General features: G+C 38.2%; 1 protein-coding gene across 1 annotated transcript in view; it reads right to left on the bottom strand.

Annotated features, from left to right (window-relative positions):
• Positions 1–2,860: 2,860 nt before the first annotated feature.
• The window catches only part of LOC133663141 (solute carrier family 49 member 4-like), a 30,938-nt gene continuing 9,197 nt past the window's right edge, over positions 2,861–24,601 (bottom strand). The window contains exons 3-9 of the mRNA XM_062067387.1: positions 22,501–22,763; positions 22,025–22,154; positions 16,947–17,055; positions 16,813–16,880; positions 14,900–15,027; positions 8,874–9,056; positions 2,861–3,622 (exon numbers count right to left, since the gene is read on the bottom strand). Coding sequence (XP_061923371.1) covers positions 3,507–3,622; positions 8,874–9,056; positions 14,900–15,027; positions 16,813–16,880; positions 16,947–17,055; positions 22,025–22,154; positions 22,501–22,763 — 997 coding nt within the window. The 3' untranslated portion in view covers positions 2,861–3,506. The remainder of the gene's footprint in view (positions 3,623–8,873; positions 9,057–14,899; positions 15,028–16,812; positions 16,881–16,946; positions 17,056–22,024; positions 22,155–22,500; positions 22,764–24,601) is intronic.

Below are 24,601 nucleotides of genomic sequence, written 5' to 3'. Positions count from 1 at the left end.
GACAGAACATTAGGGACACTCACAGACAGAACATTAGGGACACTTGCAGACAGAACATTAGGGACACTCGCAGACAGAACATTAGGGACACTCGCAGACAGAACATTAGGGACACTTACAGACAGAACATTAGGGACACTCACAGACAGAACATTAGGGACACTTACAGACAGAACATTAGGGACACTCGCAGACAGAACATTAGGGACACTTACAGACAGAACATTAGGGACACTCGCAGACAGAACATTAGGGACACTCACAGACAGAACATTAGGGACACTCACAGACAGAACATTAGGGACACTTACAGACAGAACATTAGGGACACTCGCAGACAGAACATTAGGGACACTCACAGACAGAACATTAGGGACACTTACAGACAGAACATTAGGGACACTCACAGACAGAACATTAGGGACACTCACAGACAGAACATTAGGGACACTTACAGACAGAACATTAGGGACACTTACAGACAGAACATTAGGGACACTTACAGACAGAACATTAGGGACACTCACAGACAGAACATTAGGGACACTCACAGACAGAACATTAGGGACACTTACAGACAGAACATTAGGGACACTCGCAGACAGAACATTAGGGACACTCACAGACAGAACATTAGGGACACTTACAGACAGAACATTAGGGACACTCGCAGACAGAACATTAGGGACACTCACAGACAGAACATTAGGGACACTCACAGACAGAACATTAGGGACACTCGCAGACAGAACATTAGGGACACTCGCAGACAGAACATTAGGGACACTCGCAGACAGAACATTAGGGACACTTGCAGACAGAACATTAGGGACACTTACAGACAGAACATTAGGGACACTCACAGACAGAACATTAGGGACACTCGCAGACAGAACATTAGGGACACTTACAGACAGAACATTAGGGACACTTACAGACAGAACATTAGGGACACTTACAGACAGAACATTAGGGACACTCACAGACAGAACATTAGGGACACTTGCAGACAGAACATTAGGGACACTCGCAGACAGAACATTAGGGACACTCGCAGACAGAACATTAGGGACACTTACAGACAGAACATTAGGGACACTCACAGACAGAACATTAGGGACACTCACAGACAGAACATTAGGGACACTCGCAGACAGAACATTAGGGACACTCACAGACAGAACATTAGGGACACTCGCAGACAGAACATTAGGGACACTTACAGACAGAACATTAGGGACACTTACAGACAGAACATTAGGGACACTTACAGACAGAACATTAGGGACACTTACAGACAGAACATTAGGGACACTTACAGACAGAACATTAGGGACACTCACAGACAGAACATTAGGGACACTTACAGACAGAACATTAGGGACACTTACAGACAGAACATTAGGGACACTTACAGACAGAACATTAGGGACACTTACAGACAGAACATTAGGGACACTCGCAGACAGAACATTAGGGACACTCACAGACAGAACATTAGGGACACTTACAGACAGAACATTAGGGACACTCACAGACAGAACATTAGGGACACTCACAGACAGAACATTAGGGACACTTACAGACAGAACATTAGGGACACTCACAGACAGAACATTAGGGACACTCGCAGACAGAACATTAGGGACACTCGCAGACAGAACATTAGGGACACTTACAGACAGAACATTAGGGACACTCGCAGACAGAACATTAGGGACACTTACAGACAGAACATTAGGGACACTCGCAGACAGAACATTAGGGACACTCACAGACAGAACATTAGGGACACTCACAGACAGAACATTAGGGACACTTACAGACAGAACATTAGGGACACTTACAGACAGAACATTAGGGACACTTACAGACAGAACATTAGGGACACTCGCAGACAGAACATTAGGGACACTCGCAGACAGAACATTAGGGACACTTACAGACAGAACATTAGGGACACTCACAGACAGAACATTAGGGACACTTACAGACAGAACATTAGGGACACTCGCAGACAGAACATTAGGGACACTCGCAGACAGAACATTAGGGACACTCGCAGACAGAACATTAGGGACACTTACAGACAGAACATTAGGGACACTCGCAGACAGAACATTAGGGACACTCGCAGACAGAACATTAGGGACACTCGCAGACAGAACATTAGGGACACTTACAGACAGAACATTAGGGACACTCGCAGACAGAACATTAGGGACACTCGCAGACAGAACATTAGGGACACTCGCAGACAGAACATTAGGGACACTCGCAGACAGAACATTAGGGACACTCGCAGACAGAACATTAGGGACACTCGCAGACAGAACATTAGGGACACTTACAGACAGAACATTAGGGACACTCGCAGACAGAACATTAGGGACACTCGCAGACAGAACATTAGGGACACTCGCAGACAGAACATTAGGGACACTCGCAGACAGAACATTAAGTACACTTAAGGTCAAAGCACTTCTTATTTGAGGTAGATAACATTAAACGTCTAAATATATTGCATTATTCATTTGATTAAAATACTTAAACAAGTTTTTTTAATGTGTAAAAAAACAAAAAAGTTCCTTAAATGTGTTATCTATTAAAAATACAAGACAAAAAACAATCAAAAATAAAACCCAAGATGAAACATTTTGTGTTTGAAAGTCAAGCAGAAGCACTGATATTATTCATCAAATGATTTTAATAAGGTGCTGGAGGTTCAAAGGTCATGTTCCAATGTGGAGAAGGCCACGCCCCCAGGAAGCAGACAGGACATGAAAGGAAATCAGCCACAGGAGACAAGAAAGACACACCACATTTTCTACCAAAGGAGTAAAAATGTCCAGACTTTGTGCAAACAAAACAATTGTCCACTTTTTCCCTTTTCTGTCTTGGCGCCCACACCATCTTCTCAGAGTGTCCACACCATCATCTCAGAGTGTCCACACCATCTTCTCAGAGTGTCCACACCATCATCTCTGAGTGTCCACACCATCATCTCAGAGTGTCCACACCATCTTCTCAGAGTGTCCACACCATCATCTCAGAGTGTCCACACCATCATCTCAGAGTGTCCACACCATCTTCTCAGAGTGTCCACACCATCATCTCAGGGCGTCCACACCATCATCTCAGAGCGTCCACACCATCCTCTCTGAGTGTCCACACCATCTTCTCAGAGTGTCCACACCATCTTCTCAAGAGTGTCCACACCATCCTCTCTGATCTTCTCTTGGCGTGTCTGAGCGTCCACACCACACCATCTTCTCATCCAGACTGAAAATAAATACTGGCCAGCTAGCGAGCGTCAGTAAAAATAGCTGTTAGCTTAAAAGTGACATCACAGATCACCATGGCAACAGACACACATGAATTCTTTTAAAAAGTGTCTTTTGCTGCGTGCTGATTGGCTGCTGGAGGTTGTCAGCCATCTTTGAGAGTTAAAAACAGGAAGTCCCTTTTAAAGTATGTACATGCTAACATGCTAGCACGCTAGCAAGTCAGACGGACACGAAGACGTCCAAGTAGAGGCGGTCGTACGACTCCCTGAAGAAGAGGAGGAGCACCAGGCTGAAGATGCAGGAGCCCGTCACACACCAGTTCAACCACGACACGTCTGAGGACAAACATCAAAGTCAACAACACCCGAACATTGCAGGATCTTTGAACAACTGTTGATGACAAACAAGAGTTGACAACAAACAAGAGTTGATGACAAACAAGAGTTGACGACAAACAAGAGTTGACAACAAACAAGAGTTGATGACAAACAAGAGTTGACGACAAACAAGAGTTGACAACAAACAAGAGTTGACAACAAACAAGAGTTGACAACAAACAAGAGTTGATGACAAACAAGAGTTGATGACAAACAAGAGTTGACGACAAACAAGAGTTGACAACAAACAAGAGTTGATGACAAACAAGAGTTGACAACAAACAAGAGTTGACAACAAACAAGAGTTGATGACAAACAAGAGTTGACGACAAACAAGAGTTGACAACAAACAAGAGTTGACAACAAACAAGAGTTGATGACAAACAAGAGTTGACGACAAACAAGAGTTGACAACAAACAAGAGTTGACAACAAACAAGAGTTGATGACAAACAAGAGTTGATGACAAACAAGAGTTAATGACAAACAAGAGTTGACAACAAACAAGAGTTGATGACAAACAAGAGTTGATGACAAACAAGAGTTAATGACAAACAAGAGTTGACAACAAACAAGAGTTGATGACAAACAAGAGTTGACAACAAACAAGAGTTGATGACAAACAAGAGTTGATGACAAACAAGAGTTGACGACAAACAAGAGTTGACAACAAAAAAGAGTTGACAACAAACAAGAGTTGATGACAAACAAGAGTTGACAACAAACAAGAGTTGACAACAAACAAGAGTTGATGACAAACAAGAGTTGACAACAAACAAGAGTTGACAACAAACAAGAGTTGATGACAAACAAGAGTTGACAACAAACAAGAGTTGACGACAAACAAGAGTTGACAACAAACAAGAGTTGACAACAAACAAGAGTTGATGACAAACAAGAGTTGACGACAAACAAGAGTTGACAACAAACAAGAGTTGACAACAAACAAGAGTTGATGACAAACAAGAGTTGATGACAAACAAGAGTTAATGACAAACAAGAGTTGACAACAAACAAGAGTTGATGACAAACAAGAGTTGATGACAAACAAGAGTTAATGACAAACAAGAGTTGACAACAAACAAGAGTTGATGACAAACAAGAGTTGACAACAAACAAGAGTTGATGACAAACAAGAGTTAATGACAAACAAGAGTTGACAACAAACAAGAGTTGACAACAAACAAGAGTTGATGACAAACAAGAGTTGATGACAAACAAGAGTTGATGACAAACAAGAGTTGACAACAAACAAGAGTTGATGACAAACAAGAGTTGACAACAAAGAAGAGTTGATGACAAACAAGAGCTGATGACAAACAAGAGTTGATGACAAACAAGAGTTGATGACAAACAAGAGTTGACAACAAAGAAGAGTTAATGACAAACAAGAGTTGACAACAAAGAAGAGTTGATGACAAACAAGAGCTGATGACAAACAAGAGTTGATGACAAACAAGAGTTGACAACAAATAAGAGTTGATGACAAACAAGAGCTGATGACAAACAAGAGCTGATGACAAACAAGAGCTGACGACAAACAAGAGTTGACGACAAACAAGAGTTGATGACAAACAAGAGTTGACAACAAAGAAGAGTTGACGAAAAACAAGAGCTGATGACAAACAAGAGTTGATGACAAACAAGAGTTGATGACAAAGAAGAGTTGATGACAAACAAGAGTTGATGACAAAGAAGAGTTGATGACAAACAAGAGTTGATGACAAACAAGAATTGATGACAAACAAGAGTTGATGACCAAGAAGAGTTGATGACAAACAAGAGCTGACGACAAACAAAAGCTGATGACAAACAAAAGTTGATGACAAACAAGTGTTGACAACAAAGAAGAGTTGACGACAAACAAGAGCTGATGACAAACAAGAGTTGATGACAAACAAGAGTTGACAACAAAGAAGAGTTTATGACAAACAAGAGTTGACAACAAAGAAGAGTTGATGACAAACAAGAGCTGATGACAAAGAAGAGTTGATGACAAACAAGAGTTGACAACAAAGAAGAGTTGATGACAAACAAGAGCTGATGACAAACAAGAGCTGATGACAAACAAGAGCTGACGACAAACAAGAGTTGACGACAAACAAGAGTTGATGACAAACAAGAGTTGACAACAAACAAGAGTTGATGACAAACAAGAGTTGATGACAAACAAGAGTTGACAACCAAGAAGAGTTGATGACAAAAAGAGTTGATGACAAACAAGAGCTGACGACAAACAAAAGTTGATGACAAACAAGAGTTGACAACAAAGAAGAGTTGACGACAAACAAGAGCTGATGACAAACAAGAGTTGATGACAAACAAGAGTTGATGACAAACAAGAGTTGATGACAAACAAGAGTTGACAACAAAGAAGAGTTTATGACAAACAAGAGTTGACAACAAAGAAGAGTTGATGACAAACAAGAGTTGATGACAAACAAGAGTTGACAACAAAGAAGAGTTGATGACAAACAAGAGCTGATGACAAACAAGAGCTGATGACAAACAAGAGCTGATGACAAACAAGAGCTGACGACAAACAAGAGTTGACGACAAACAAGAGTTGATGACAAACAAGAGTTGACAACAAACAAGAGTTGACAACAAACAAGAGTTGACGACAAACAAGAGTTGATGACAAACAAGAGTTGACAACCAAGAAGAGTTGATGACAAACAAGAGTTGATGACAAACAAGAGTTGATGACAAACAAGAGTTGATGACAAACAAGAGCTGACGACAAACAAAAGCTGATGACAAACAAAAGTTGATGACAAACAAGAGTTGACAACAAAGAAGAGTTGACGACAAACAAGAGCTGATGACAAACAAGAGTTGATGACAAACAAGAGTTGATGACAAACAAGAGTTGAAAACAAAGAAGAGTTTATGACAAACAAGAGTTGACAACAAAGAAGAGTTGATGACAAAGAAGAGTTGATAAACAAGAGTTGACAACAAAGAAGAGTTGATGACAAACAAGAGCTGATGACAAACAAGAGCTGATGACAAACAAGAGCTGATGACGAACAAGAGCTGACGACAAACAAGAGTTGACGACAAACAAGAGTTGATGACAAACGAGTTGACAACAAACAAGAGTTGACGACAAACAAGAGTTGATGACAAACAAGAGTTGACAACCAAGAAGAGTTGATGACAAACAAGAGTTGATGACAAACAAGAGTTGATGACAAACAAGAGTTGACGACAAACAAGAGCTGACGACAAACAAGAGCTGACGACAAACAAAAGTTGATGACAAACAAGAGTTGACAACAAAGAAGAGTTGACGACAAACAAGAGCTGATGACAAACAAGAGTTGATGACAAACAAGAGTTGATGACAAACAAGAGTTGACAACAAAGAAGAGTTGATGACAAACAAGAGTTGATGACAAACAAGAGTTGATGACAACACAAGAGTTGATGACAAACAAGAGTTGACGACAAACAAGAGCTGACGACAAACAAGAGTTGATGACAAACAAGAGTTGACAACAAAGAAGAGTTGACGACAAACAAGAGCTGATGACAAACAAGAGTTGATGACAAACAAGAGTTGATGACAAACAAGAGCTGACGACAAAGAAGAGTTGATGACAAACAAGAGTTGACAACAAAGAAGAGTTGATGACAAACAAGAGTTGATGACAAACAAGAGTTGATGACAACACAAGAGTTGATGACAAACAAGAGTTGACGACAAACAAGAGCTGACGACAAACAAGAGTTGATGACAAACAAGAGTTGACAACAAAGAAGAGTTGACGACAAACAAGAGCTGATGACAAACAAGAGTTGATGACAAACAAGAGTTGATGACAAACAAGAGCTGACGACAAAGAAGAGTTGATGACAAACAAGTGTTGATGACAAACAAGAGTTGATGACAAAGAAGAGTTGATGACAAAGTAGAGTAGATGACAAAGAAGAGTAGATGATGAGAAAGAAGAGTTGATGACAAAGTAGAGTAGATGAGAAAGTAGAGTAGATAAGAAAGTAGAGTAGATGAGAAAGTAGAGTAGATGAGAAAGTAGAGTAGATGACAAACAAGAGCTGATGACAAACAAGAGTTGATGACAAACAAGAGTTGATGACAAACAAGAGCTGACGACAAAGAAGAGTTGATGAGAAAGAAGAGTAGATGACAAAGTAGAGTAGATGAGAAAGTAGAGTCGATGACAAAGAAGAGTAGATGATGAGAAACAAGAGTTAATGAGAAAGTAGAGTAGATGAGAAAGTAGAGTAGATGAGAAAGTAGAGTAGATGACAAAGTAGAGTAGATGACAAAGAAGAGTAGATGACAAAGAAGAGTAGATGAGAAAGAAGAGTTGATGACAAAGTAGAGTAGATGAGAAAGTAGAGTAGATGATGACAAAGTAGAGTAGATAAGAAAGTAGAGTAGATGACAAAGAAGAGTAGATGACAAAGAAGAGTAGATGATGAGAAAGAAGAGTTGATGACAAAGTAGAGTAGATGAAAAAGTAGAGTAGATGAGAAAGTAGAGTAGATGAGAAAGTAGAGTAGATGACAAAGTAGAGTAGATGACAAAGTAGAGTAGATGAGAAAGTAGAGTAGATGAGAAAGTAGAGTAGATAAGAAAGTAGAGTAGATGAGAAAGTAGAGTAGATGAGAAAGTAGAGTAGATGAGAAAGTAGAGTAGATAAGAAAGTAGAGTAGATGAGAAAGTAGAGTAGATGAGAAAGTAGAGTAGATGAGAAAGTAGAGTAGATGACAAAGTAGAGTAGATGACAAAGTAGAGTAGATGAGAAAGTAGAGTAGATGAGAAAGTAGAGTAGATGAGAAAGTAGAGTAGATAAGAAAGTAGAGTAGATGAGAAAGTAGAGTAGATGAGAAAGTAGAGTAGATGAGAAAGTAGAGTAGATAAGAAAGTAGAGTAGATGAGAAAGTAGAGTAGATGACAAAGTAGAGTAGATGATGACAAAGTAGAGTAGATAAGAAAGTAGAGTAGATGAGAAAGTAGAGTAGATGAGAAAGTAGAGTAGATGAGAAAGTAGAGTAGATAAGAAAGTAGAGTAGATGAGAAAGTAGAGTAGCTGAGAAAGTAGAGTAGATGAGAAAGTAGAGTAGATGAGAAAGTAGAGTAGATGACAAAGTAGAGTTGATGAGAAAGTAGAGTAAATGAGAAAGTAGAGTAGATGAGAAAGTAGAGTAGATGAGAAAGTAGAGTAAATATGTGTTACCTGTGCAGTAGAATGAGAGGAAGAAGAGCATGAGTCCAGTGAACAAGTTGGCCATGAAGGTGACGACACCACAGGTGATGCCTTCAGGGACAGGATAGACCGTCTCAATAAAGAGCTCCAAGAAGATGGGAACACTGCTGTTGATGAAGATGCCCACCAGGATGCATGACGTATACAAGATGGCTGCCAGAGACACAAGTATTACACTATTACTACTACTACATGTATTACACTATAACTACTACTACTACTACATGTATTACACTATTACTACTACTACTACACATACATGTATTACACTATTACTACTACTACACATACCTGTATTACACTATTACTACTACTACTACTACATGTATTACAGTATTACTACTACACTGCTGTTGATGAAGATGCCCACCAGGATGCACGACGTATACAAGATGGCTGCCAGAGACACAAGTATTACACTATTACTACTACTACTACACATACATGTATTACAGTATTACTACTACTACTACACATACATGTATTACACTATTACTACTACTACTACTACATGTATTACAGTATTACTACTACTACTACTACATGTATTACACTATTACTACTACTACTACACATACATGTATTACACTATTACTACTACTACTACTACATGTATTACAGTATTACTACTACACTGCTGTTGATGAAGATGCCCACCAGGATGCACGATGTATACAAGATGGCTGCCAGAGACACAAGTATTACACTATTACTACTACTACTACACATACATGTATTACAGTATTACTACTACTACTACTACATGTATTACACTATTACTACTACTACTACACATACATGTATTACAGTATTACTACTACACTGCTGTTGATGAAGATGCCCACCAGGATGCACGATGTATACAAGATGGCTGCCAGAGACACAAGTATTACACTATTACTACTACTACTACTACATGTATTACACTATTACTACTACTACTACTACATGTATTACACTATTACTACTACTACTACACATACATGTATTACAGTATTACTACTACTACTACTACTACTACTACATGTATTACACTATTACTACTACTACTACACATACATGTATTACAGTATTACTACTACTACTACTACATGTATTACAGTATTACTACTACTACTACACATACATGTATTACAGTATTACTACTACTACTACACATACATGTATTACAGTATTACTACTACTACTACACATACATGTATTACACTATTACTACTACTACTACTACATGTATTACAGTATTACTACTACTACTACACATACATGTATTACAGTATTACTACTACTACTACACATACATGTATTACAGTATTACTACTACTACTACACATACATGTATTACACTATTACTACTACTACTACACATACATGTATTACAGTATTACTACTACTACTACACATACATGTATTACAGTATTACTACTACTACTACACATACATGTATTACACTATTACTACTACTACTACACATACATGTATTACAGTATTACTACTACTACTACACATACATGTATTACAGTATTACTACTACTACTACACATACATGTATTACAGTATTACTACTACTACTACACATACATGTATTACACTATTACTACTACTACTACTACATGTATTACAGTATTACTACTACTACTACACATACATGTATTACAGTATTACTACTACTACTACACATACATGTATTACAGTATTACTACTACTACTACATGTATTACAGTATTACTACTACTACTACACATACATGTATTACAGTATTACTACTACTACTACACATACATGTATTACAGTATTACTACTACTACTACACATACATGTATTACAGTATTACTACTACTACTACACATACATGTATTACAGTATTACTACTACTACTACACATACATGTATTACAGTATTACTACTACACTGCTGTTGATGAAGATGCCCACCAGGATGCACGACGTATACAAGATGGCTGCCAGAGACACAAGTATTACACTATTACTACTACTACTACTACATGTATTACACTATTACTACTACTACTACTACATGTATTACAGTATTACTACTACTACTACACATACATGTATTACACTATTACTACTACTACTACACATACATGTATTACACTATTACTACTACTACTACTACATGTATTACAGTATTACTACTACTACTACACATACATGTATTACAGTATTACTACTACTACTACTACTACTACTACATGTATTACACTATTACTACTACTACTACACATACATGTATTACAGTATTACTACTACTACTACACATACATGTATTACAGTATTACTACTACTACTACTACACATACATGTATTACAGTATTACTACTACTACTACACATACATGTATTACAGTATTACTACTACTACTACACATACATGTATTACACTATTACTACTACTACTACTACATGTATTACAGTATTACTACTACTACTACACATACATGTATTACAGTATTACTACTACTACTACACATACATGTATTACAGTATTACTACTACTACTACACATACATGTATTACACTATTACTACTACTACTACACATACATGTATTACAGTATTACTACTACTACTACACATACATGTATTACAGTATTACTACTACTACTACACATACATGTATTACACTATTACTACTACTACTACTACACATACATGTATTACACTATTACTACTACTACGACTACATGTATTACAGTATTACTACTACTACTACACATACATGTATTACAGTATTACTACTACTACTACACATACATGTATTACAGTATTACTACTACTACTACACATACATGTATTACACTATTACTACTACTACTACACATACATGTATTACAGTATTACTACTACTACTACACATACATGTATTACAGTATTACTACTACTACTACACATACATGTATTACACTATTACTACTACTACTACTACATGTATTACAGTATTACTACTACTACTACACATACATGTATTACAGTATTACTACTACTACTACTACATGTATTACAGTATTACTACTACTACTACACATACATGTATTACAGTATTACTACTACTACTACACATACATGTATTACAGTATTACTACTACTACTACATGTATTACAGTATTACTACTACTACTACACATACATGTATTACAGTATTACTACTACTACTACACATACATGTATTACAGTATTACTACTACTACTACACATACATGTATTACAGTATTACTACTACTACTACACATACATGTATTACACTATTACTACTACTACTACACATACATGTATTACAGTATTACTACTACTACACATACATGTATTACACTATTACTACTACTACTACACATACATGTATTACACTATTACTACTACTACACATACATGTATTACACTATTACTACTACTACTACTACTACATGTATTACAGTATTACTACTACTACTACACATACATGTATTACAGTATTACTACTACTACTACACATACATGTATTACACTATTACTACTACTACTACTACACATACATGTATTACACTATTACTACTACTACTACTACACATACATGTATTACACTATTACTACTACTACTACTACATGTATTACAGTATTACTACTACACTGCTGTTGATGAAGATGCCCACCAGGATGCACGACGTATACAAGATGGCTGCCAGAGACACAAGTATTACACTATTACTACTACTACTACACATACATGTATTACAGTATTACTACTACTACTACACATACATGTATTACACTATTACTACTACTACTACACATACATGTATTACAGTATTACTACTACTACTACACATACATGTATTACACTATTACTACTACTACTACACATACATGTATTACAGTATTACTACTACTACTACACATACATGTATTACACTATTACTACTACTACTACACATACATGTATTACACTATTACTACTACTACTACACATACATGTATTACACTATTACTACTACTACTACACATACATGTATTACACTATTACTACTACTACTACACATACATGTATTACACTATTACTACTACTACTACTACATGTATTACACTATTACTACTACTACTACACATACATGTATTACACTATTACTACTACTACTACACATACATGTATTACACTATTACTACTACTACTACACATACATGTATTACAGTATTACTACTACTACTACACATACATGTATTACACTATTACTACTACTACTACACATACATGTATTACACTATTACTACTACTACTACACATACATGTATTACACTATTACTACTACTACTACACATACATGTATTACACTATTACTACTACTACTACACATACATGTATTACAGTATTACTACTACTACTACTACTACTACTACATGTATTACACTATTACTACTACTACTACTACACATACATGTATTACACTATTACTACTACTACATGTATTACACTATTACTACTACTACTACACATACATGTATTATAGTATTACTACTACTACTACTACATGTATTACACTATTACTACTACTACTACTACATGTATTACACTATTACTACTACTACTACACATACATGTATTACACTATTACTACTACTACTACACATACATGTATTACACTATTACTACTACTACTACACATACATGTATTACACTATTACTACTACTACTACACATACATGTATTACACTATTACTACTACTACTACACATACATGTATTACAGTATTACTACTACTACTACACATACATGTATTACACTATTACTACTACTACTACACATACATGTATTACACTATTACTACTACTACTACACATACATGTATTACACTATTACTACTACTACTACACATACATGTATTACACTATTACTACTACTACTACACATACATGTATTACAGTATTACTACTACTACTACTACTACTACTACATGTATTACACTATTACTACTACTACTACTACACATACATGTATTACACTATTACTACTACTACATGTATTACACTATTACTACTACTACTACACATACATGTATTATAGTATTACTACTACTACTACTACATGTATTACACTATTACTACTACTACTACTACATGTATTACACTATTACTACTACTACTACACATACATGTATTACACTATTACTACTACTACTACTACATGTATTACACTATTACTACTACTACTACACATACATGTATTACAGTATTACTACTACTACTACTACACATACATGTATTACAGTATTACTACTACTACTACTACACATACATGTATTACAGTATTACTACTACTACTACTACATGTATTACACTATTACTACTACTACTACTACTACACATACATGTATTGCAGTATTACATATACAGGTATATAACAGGACTAAGACAGGTGTATAAGAGTAGTAAGACAGGTGTACCTGCAGTGGAGGGCAGGTGAGTGTAGCTGCTCAGACAGGTGAGTGTGAAGCAGGTGTATATGAGTAGTAAGACAGGTGTACCTGCAGTGGAGGGCAGGTGAGTGTAGCTGCTCAGACAGGTGAGTGTGAAGCAGGTGTATATGAGTAGTAAGACAGGTGTACCTGCAGTGGAGGGCAGGTGAGTGTAGCTGCTCAGACAGGTGAGTGTGAAGCAGGTGTATATGAGTAGTAAGACAGGTGTACCTGCAGTGGAGGGCAGGTGAGTGTAGCTGCTCAGACAGGTGAGTGTGAAGCAGGTGTATATGAGTAGTAAGACAGGTGTACCTGCAGTGGAGGGCAGGTGAGTGTAGCTGCTCAGACAGGTGAGTGTGAAGCAGGTGTATATGAGTAGTAAGACAGGTGTACCTGCAGTGGAGGGCAGGTGAGTGTAGCTGCTCAGACAGGTGAGTGTGAAGCAGGTGTATATGAGTAGTAAGACAGGTGTACCTGCAGTGGAGGGCAGGTGAGTGTAGCTGCTCAGACAGGTGAGTGTGAAGCAGGTGTATATGAGTAGTAAGACAGGTGTACCTGCAGTGGAGGGCAGGTGAGTGTAGCTGCTCAGACAGGTGAGTGTGAACCAGGTGGAGGACAGAGAAGCTCCAGCCAGCATGAGAACCAGGATCAGTTTCAACATTCCTCTGATGGAGTCTGCAAACCTGCCAGGGAGGAAAGTAGTAGTAGTACTATTTAGTAGCAGTACTATTTGGTAGTAGCACTATTTAGTAGCAGTACTACTTGGTAGTAGTACTATTTAGTAGCAGTAGTACTTAGTAATAGTACTATTTAGTAGTACAACTATTTGGTAGTAGTACTATTTAGTAGTAGTAGTACTTAGTAATAGTAATATTTAGTAGTATAACTATTTGGCAGTAGTACTATTTAGTAGTAGTAGTACTTAGTAATAGTACTATTTAGTAGCAGTACTACTTGGTAGTAGTACTATTTAGTAGCAGTAGTACTTAGTAATAGTACTATTTAGTAGTAGAACTATTTGGTAGTAGTACTATTTAGTAGTAGTAGTACTTAGTAATAGTACTATTTAGTAGCAGTACTACTTGGTAGTAGTACTATTTAGTAGCAGTAGTACTTAGTAATAGTACTATTTAGTAGTAGAACTATTTGGTAGTAGTACTATTTAGTAGTAGTAGTACTTAGTAGTAGTACTATTTAGTAGTAGAACTATTTGGTAGTAGTACTATTTAGTAGTAGTAGTACTTAGTAGTAGTACTATTTGGTAGTAGTACTATTTAATAGTAGTAGTACTTAGTTATAGTACTATTTAATAGTAGTAGTACTTAGTTATAGTATTATTTAGTAGTAGTACTATTTGTTAGTAGTACTATTTAGTAGTAGTACTATTTAGTAGTAGTAGTACTTAGTAGTAGTACTATTTAGTAGTAGTAGTACTTAGTAATAGTACTATTTAGTAGTAGTACTATTTGGTAGTAGTACTATTTGGTAGTAGTAGTAGTAGTATTTAGTAGTAGTAGTATTTAGAATGATGATGAATGTAGAAATATATTATTAAGTATTTGGTGATGTATTAAGTATTTGGTGATGTATTAAGTATTTAATGATGTATTAAGTATTTAATGATGTATTAAGTATTTAATGATTTATTAAGTATTTAATGATGTATTAAGTATTTAATGATGTATTAAGTATTTAATGATGTATTAAGTATTTAATGATTTATTAAGTATTTAATGATGTATTAAGTATTTAATGATGTATTAAGTATTTGGTGATGTATTAAGTATTTGGTGATGTATTAAGTATTTAATGATGTATTAAGTATTTAATGATGTATTAAGTATTTAATGATGTATTAAGTATTTAATGATTTATTAAGTATTTAATGATGTATTAAGTATTTAATGATGTATTAAGTATTTGGTGATGTATTAAGTATTTCATGAGTCACAGACGTCCTCCTCAGAGGACGACTCTGCTAGCTTTATTTGTATTTTGTCATACTTTTTGAACGCAAGAGTAACAAGTAAGTAGTAGTTTTTAGTAGTAGTAGTACTTAGTAGTAGTACTATTTAGTAGTAGTAATAGTTTTTTGTAGTAATACTATTTGTTATAAAATAATGATATTGTCATCAAATAATAATGATTGTTGTTATATAATAATGATTATTGTCATCAAATAATAATGATTATTGTTATAAAGTAATGATTATTGTCATCAAATAATGATTATTGTTATATAATAATGATTATTATTGTGACGCCACATGGACCTCCTGAGGGGTCAAAGACCAGGACCAAAGAGGACTTCTTCATCACAGACAAGGTTGACTTTCTCCAAAGTGGTCCTTCCTGGTCCTTGGTCCTGGTCCACCGTTAGGACCGAAGACCCCTCTAAAGTCTCTCAGGGACCTGGGGCCGCGCAGGTAGTTAACAGCACCATCACCTCCTTTCACCTGCAGGTTTACCTGGCCATGGCCACCCCGAACACACAGCCCCCCACCGTGGACCAGAACCCGATCCAGCCTGCGTCCACCTGAGGAGGACATGACAAGTCAGACTTTCAGTGTGTGTGTGTGTGTGTGTGTGTGTGTGTGTGTACCTGGCTGACTCTGGCAGGTGTCAGGACCATGTCAAGGACTCCCTGCCAGCCTGCAATGACACCAGTGGGGACAGCGTAGGCCAAGGCGATCATCACAAAGCGCAGGTTACTAAAACACAACATGAACAATTACACCTCAATAAACATGCTGCACTCCTTCAAACATCACGTAAGGACACTGACATCATCCAGCAGACTTGATGACATCATCATGTCAATCATTATCCACCAGGACTTTAATCCCAGGAACACCATGCCTGCCGTCAAGCATGGTGGTGGTAGTATTATGCTCTGGGCCTGTTTTGCTGCCAATGGAACTGCTGCTTTAAATGGGACAATGAAAAAGGAGGATTAGCTCCAAACTAAAATCCTCAGCCCGGAGGTTGGGCGCAGTTGGGTGTTCCAACAGGACAATGACCCCAAACACCTCAAAAGTGGTAAAGGAATGGCTAAATCAGGCTAAGAATGAAGGTTTTAGAAAGTCCTGACTTAAAGGTGTGGACAATGCTGAAGAAACAAGTCCATGTCAGAAAAGCAACACATCTAGCTGAACTGCAGCAATTTAGTGGTCAAGTGGTCAAGCAGAAGCTTGTGGATGGCTACCAAAAGTGGTCAAGTGGTCAAGCAGAAGCTTGTGGATGGCTACCAAAAGTGCCTTATTGCAGGTCAACTTGCCAAGGAAGCAAATATTAACATTGCTGGATGTATACTTTTGACCCTCACATTTTCAGTAGACTCATAATAAATTCATAAAAGAAGCAAACTTCATGAATGTTTTTAGTGAGCAACAAGTATGTGCTCCAATCACTACATCACAACAAGTATGTGCTCCAATCACTACATCACAACAAGTATGTGCTCCAATCACTACATCACAACAAGTATGTGCTCCAATCACTACATCACAACAACAAGTATGTGCTCCAATCACTACATCACAACAACAAGTATGTGCTCCAATCACTACATCACAACAAGTATGTGCTCCAATCACTACATCACAACAACAAGTATGTGCTCCAATCACTACATCACAACAACAAGTATGTGCTCCAATCACTACATCACAACAAGTATGTGCTCCAATCACTACATCACAACAAGTATGTGCTCCAATCACTACATCACAACAACAAGTATGTGCTCCAATCACTACATCACAACAAGTATGTGCTCCAATCACTACATCACAACAAGTATGTGCTCCAATCACTACATCACTAAACAAGTATGTGCTCCAATCACTACATCACAACAACAAGTATGTGCTCCAATCACTACATCACAACAAGTATGTGCTCCAATCACTACATCACAACAAGTATGTGCTCCAATCACTACATCACAACAAGTATGTGCTCCAATCACTACATCACTAAACAATAAGAGTTGTAGAAATGATTGGAAAGTCAAGACAGGATGTTCTTTACACTTTTGACCATGACTAATATATACACATACATATATATATATATATATTAGGGCTGACAAACTATGAAAATATTTCATTGTGATTATTCATAGTTTGTTCATAGTTAAAGGCCTAATGAAATTAAATTTTTGTATTTAAACGGGGATAGCAGATCTATTCTATGTGTCATACTTGATCATTTCGCGATATTGCCATATTTTTGCTGAAAGGGTTTAGTAGAGAACAACGACGATAAAGTTCGCAACTTTTGGTATCTGATAAAAAAAAGGCTTGCACCTACCGGAAGTAGCGTGACGTAGTCAGTTGAACATATACGCAAAGTTCCCTATTGTTTACAATGATGGCCGCATGAAGTGAGAGAGATTCGGACCGAGAAAGCGACAATTTCCCCATTAATTTGAGCGAGGATGAAAGATTTGTGGATGAGTAAAGTGCAAGTGAAGGACTAGTGGGGAGTTGAAGCTATTCAGATAGGGAAGATGCTGTGAGAGGCGGGGGTGACCTGATATTCAGCTGGGAATGACTACAACAGTAAATAAACACAAGACATATATATACTCTATTAGCCACAACACAACCAGGCTTATATTTAATATGCCACAAATTAATCCTGCATAAAAACACCTGCGTGTTGGTTATGCTAGCTCCTAGCTCCTCTGCTAGCTCCTAGCTCCATAGAACACGCCAATACAATTCAAACACCTGATCAACACACACAATCACTCAGCCCAAAAGACCGTTCACCTAACCCAAGGTTCATAAAGCTTATATATTTAAACAAAGTTACGTACGTGACGCGCACGTACGGTCAAGCGATCAAATGTTTGGAAGCCAAAGCTGCATACTCACGGTAGCACGTCTGCGTCTTTGTCATCCAAATCAAAGTAATCCTGGTAAGAGTCTGTGTTGTCCCAGTTCTCTAAAGGCGTCTGTGTATCCAAGTCAAAAGTCCTCCTGGTTAGAGTCTCTGTTATCCGAGTTATTCCATCTTGACTGCATCTTTCGGGAATGTAAACAAAGAAGCGCCGGCTGTGTACGTGTTGCTGCTGACTTCCCTCGCAAAATAGACGCTTCGCACCGACAACTTTCTTCTTTGCTTGCTCAGCTTCTTTCTCCATAATGCAATGAACATAATTGCAACAGATTCACCAACACAGATGTGCAGAATACTGTGGAATAATGACATGAAAACAGAGCTATTTCGTATTGACTTCAATGGTGTCCGAATACTTCCACTTCAATGATTGACATCACGCGCATACGTCATCATCCTCAGAGGCGTTTCGAACCGGAAGTTTAGCGGGAAATGTAAAATGTCACTTTATAAGTTAACCCGGCCGTATTGGCATGTGTTGCAATGTTAAGATGTCATCATTGATATATAAACTATCAGACTGCGTGGTCGCTAGTAGTGGCTTTCAGTAGGCCTTTAACTCCAATTGAATGGTGATTAATTGCAGATAAATGTAGTTTTTCATCATTAATAAGTGTTTCGTGGACAGATAATTTCCAAGTTGTAATACCAGTTTGCTTGAATTAAACAATGTTTCAAAACATGATGTTCTTTGAAACAGTTCAACACAAAAAGGACATAAACACGCTGGTAGAGAGAATATCAACAATAGCTGCAGTGCGATGGTGTCTCGCCACATTTCTTATTTTGTGTCCCGTGAAAAAAACGTCTGACCGGAACTCTGTAAAAATAAGTCAAGTTGTGTGGGTGGATGATGTAAACCCACCACACCGGTAGCTTTTAGTGCTGAAAGATATGTCAGAATGCATGTGCATGTACGAGCCAGTCTGCCCCACAACAAGAGGAAGAGATGAGCTTATGGACTACGGCGCAGGACTTATGCAGATCCCAAATACACATCAGCAGGAACCAAGGGGTCAGAAAAGTTGGTTTTACATAACATTGGCAAACAAAACGTATGTTGAAGCACAGTACGTCTGACTATGGTAGCTGTAATGCTCCAACCATCCGTCAAGCGGTGCGACTTCGTATCTTACCAAAGTCTTACTAAAACTTTTGGACAGATTATGAGCACCGTGTGTAATGTTCTATATTCTTAAAGACACATCAAAGTTTTGGTGTTGCTTGCAAGCGTCTTCTTGCAGTCCACATGTATCTCTTATGTGTGACTGCCATCTGCTGGTCACACTTATCATGACACCAAGTAGCAAATAAAAGTCAGCACAACACGTACATGAGGCGCGCCAGGTCATGAGTGAAAATGAAAGCTATGATATCGCACATGATATCATACACAAGTAAACACACTGCAGGACAGCTTGTATCGCACATGATATCATACACAAGTAAACACACTGCAGAAATGCTTGTATCGCACATGATATCACACACAAGTAAACACGCTGCAGAAATGCTTGTATCGCACATGATATCATACACAAGTAAACACGCTGCAGAAATGCTTGTATCGCACATGATATCACACACAAGTAAACACGCTGCAGAAATGCTTGTATCGCACATGATATCATACACAAGTAAACACGCTGCAGAAATGCTTGTATCGCACATGATATCACACAAAAGTAAACTCGCTGCAGAAATGCTTGTATCGCACATGATATCATACACAAGTAAACACGCTGCAGAAATGCTTGTATCGCACATGATATCACACACAAGTAAACTCGCTGCAGGACAGCTTGTATCGCACATGATATCACACACAAGTAAACACACTGCAGGACTGCTTGTATCACACACAAGTAAACACGCTGCAGAAATGCTTGTATCGCACATGATATCACACACAAGTAGCACACTGCAGGACAGCTTGTATCACACATGATATCACACACAAGTAAACACGCTGCAGAAATGCTTGTATCACACATGATATCACACACAAGTAAACACACTGCAGGACAGCTTTTATCGCACATGATATCACACACAAGTAAACACACTGCAGGACTGCTTGTATCACACATGATATCACACACAAGTAAACACGCTGCAGAAATGCTTGTATCGCACATGATGTCACACACAAGTAAACACACTGCAGGAATGCTTGTATCACACATGATATCACACACAAGTAAACACGCTGCAGAAATGCTTATATCACACATGATATCACACACAAGTAAACACACTGCAGGACAGCTTGTATCGCACATGATATCACACACAAGTAAACACACTGCAGGACTGCTTGTATCACACATGATATCATACACAAGTAAACACGCTGCAGAAATGCTTGTATCGCACATGATATCACACACAAGTAGCACGCTGCAGGACTGTTTGTATCACACATGATATCACACACAAGTAAATGTGCCGCATGACTGCTCGTATCACACACAAGTAAACACGCTGCAGGACTGTTTGTATCACACATGATATCACACACAAGTAAACACGCTGCAGTACTGTATAGGACATTGCGTAGTTAAGTTGAAGGATGCGGACACATTTGTTACTGTATAGTCTGCCTTGGAGACCTTGTATGCGTAAGTTATATCAAACAAGCACATACGGTCCAATACTTGCTTATATGACTGGTGCAGTCACGTTATGGATAGCATGGGTAAGTGTAAACCTACTGTAGCTACAGCATTTGCCCTGACTACTCAAGAGTTACACTGCCACCTGCTGGCCCACCTGAGCAGTCTGCACATGCTGCTCCTGTAGCTCAGCCTCTGGCTGGCAGCGGCCACACTGGGGGGCAAGGGCGGCCGCGAGGGGAAGTAGAGGAGGACGGCGGCAAACAGCACGGCAATAATCGCCAGCTCTGAGGGAGAGAGAGAGAGAGGGGCGAGTTAGAATGTCATTGACACACACCAATCACACATGGGGCGAGAGAGAGAGAGAGATATGATATTGATATAATGGATATATAATTCATATAGTAAGAGTATGTTTACTTCCATGATGACCTCCTTAAAGTGTTGTAATCAATCAGAAATATCAAGCAGCTAAAATGCACCAAACATGGAGAAGTGTGGAGAGTGTTTTCCCATCATGCATTGCAGTGAATTACAATGGGAGTCATTTCAAATGATGTGTTGTGTTTGGACATTTTTCCCACAGAGTTCAGTGAGCATGTTGTGACAAGACTGCCACCCCCCACACCTTACCTGCATACAGAACCAGCTGGATCTGGTCCCGCATGGACTGCTCCGACACCGATGCCGTCATGGCCGTGGTACCGTTGGGAGCGGGCACCACCAGAGGCCCCGCCACGTAGGCCACGGCCCCGCCCAGGTAAGAGAAGAGCGAGGCCACGGCGGTGGCGGTGGCCCTCTGGTCGGGGGCGAACCAGGTGGTGGACAGGAAGGGCCCGGCGCACATTATGGTGGGGCCGGCCAGACCGTTGAGAAGTTGACCCCCGTGGATGAACCTGAGACAATGTCAGGGAACATGAGACAGGAAGTCAAACTAGGGAACAACATGAGACAGGAAGTCAAACTAGGGAACAACATTAAGACAGGAAGTCAAATTAGGGAACAACATCAACACAGGAAGTCAAACTAGGGAACAACATCAGGGAACAACATCAAGACAGGAAGTCAAACTAGGGAACAACATCAAGACAGGAAGTCAAACTAGGGAACAACATCAAGACAGGAAGTCAAATTAGGGAACAACATGAGACAGGAAGTCAAACTAGGGAACAACATCAGGGAACAACATCAAGACAGGAAGTCAAACTAGGGAACAACATCAGGGAACAACATCAAGACAGGAAGTCAAACTAGGGAACAACATCAAGACAGGAAGTCAAACTAGGGAACAACATCAAGACAGGAAGTCAAATTAGGGAACAACATGAGACAGGAAGTCAAACTAGGGAACAACATTAAGACAGGAAGTCAAATTAGGGAACAACATCAACACAGGAAGTCAAACTAGGGAACAACATCAAGACAGGAAGTCAAACTAGGGAACAACATCAAGACAGGAAGTCAAACTAGGGAACAACATCAAGACAGGAAGTCAAACTAGGGAACAACATAATACAGGAAGTCAAACTACGGAACAACATTAAGACAGGAAGTCAAACTAGGGAACAACATAAGACAGGAAGTCAAACTAGGGAACAACATCAAGACAGGAAGTCAAACTATGGAACAACATCAAGACAGGAAGTCAAACTAGGGAACAATATTAAGACAGGAAGTCAAACTAGGGAACAACATTAAGACAGGAAGTCAAACTAGAGAACAACATTAAGACAGGAAGTCAAACTAGGGAACAATATTAAGACAGGAAGTCAAACTAGGGAACAACATTAAGACGGGAAGTCAAACTAGAGAACAACATTAAGACAGAAAGTCAAACTAGGGAACAACATCAAGACAGGAAGTCAAACTAGGGAACAACATTAAGACGGGAAGTCAAACTAGAGAACAACATTAAGACAGAAAGTCAAACTAGGGAACAACATCAAGACGGGAAGTCAAACTACGGAACAACATTAAGACGGGAAGTCAAACTAGAGAACAACATTAAGACAGGAAGTCAAACTAGGGAACAACATCAAGACAGGAAGTCAAACTAGGGAACAACATCAAGACAGGAAGTCAAACTAGGGAACAACATCAAGACAGGAAGTCAAACTAGGGAACAACATTAAGACAGGAAGTCAAACTAGGGAACAACATTAAGACAGGAAGTCAAACTAGGGAACAACATTAAGACAGGAAGTCAAACTAGGGAACAACATTAAGACAGGAAGTCAAACTAGGGAACAACATTAAGACAGGAAGTCAAACTAGGGAACAACATAATACAGGAAGTCAAACTATGGAACAACATCAAGACAGGAAGTCAAACTAGAGAACAACATTAAGACAGGAAGTCAAACTAGGGAACAATATTAAGACAGGAAGTCAAACTAGGGAACAACATTAAGACAGGAAGTCAAACTAGGGAACAACATCAAGACAGGAAGTCAAACTATGGAACAACATCAAGACAGGAAGTCAAACTAGAGAACAACATTAAGACAGGAAGTCAAACTAGGGAACAATATTAAGACAGGAAGTCAAACTAGGGAACAACATTAAGACAGGAAGTCAAACTAGGGAACAACATTAAGACAGGAAGTCAAACTAGGGAACAACATTAAGACGGGAAGTCAAACTAGAGAACAACATTAAGACAGGAAGTCAAACTAGGGAACAACATCAAGACAGGAAGTCAAACTAGGGAACAACAATCAATGTTGTGAATGAC

This window comes from Entelurus aequoreus, linkage group LG13 (assembly GCF_033978785.1).
Source record: "Entelurus aequoreus isolate RoL-2023_Sb linkage group LG13, RoL_Eaeq_v1.1, whole genome shotgun sequence".
Classification (NCBI taxonomy): domain Eukaryota; kingdom Metazoa; phylum Chordata; class Actinopteri; order Syngnathiformes; family Syngnathidae; genus Entelurus; species Entelurus aequoreus.
This window is presented reverse-complemented; position numbering and strand designations above follow the sequence as displayed.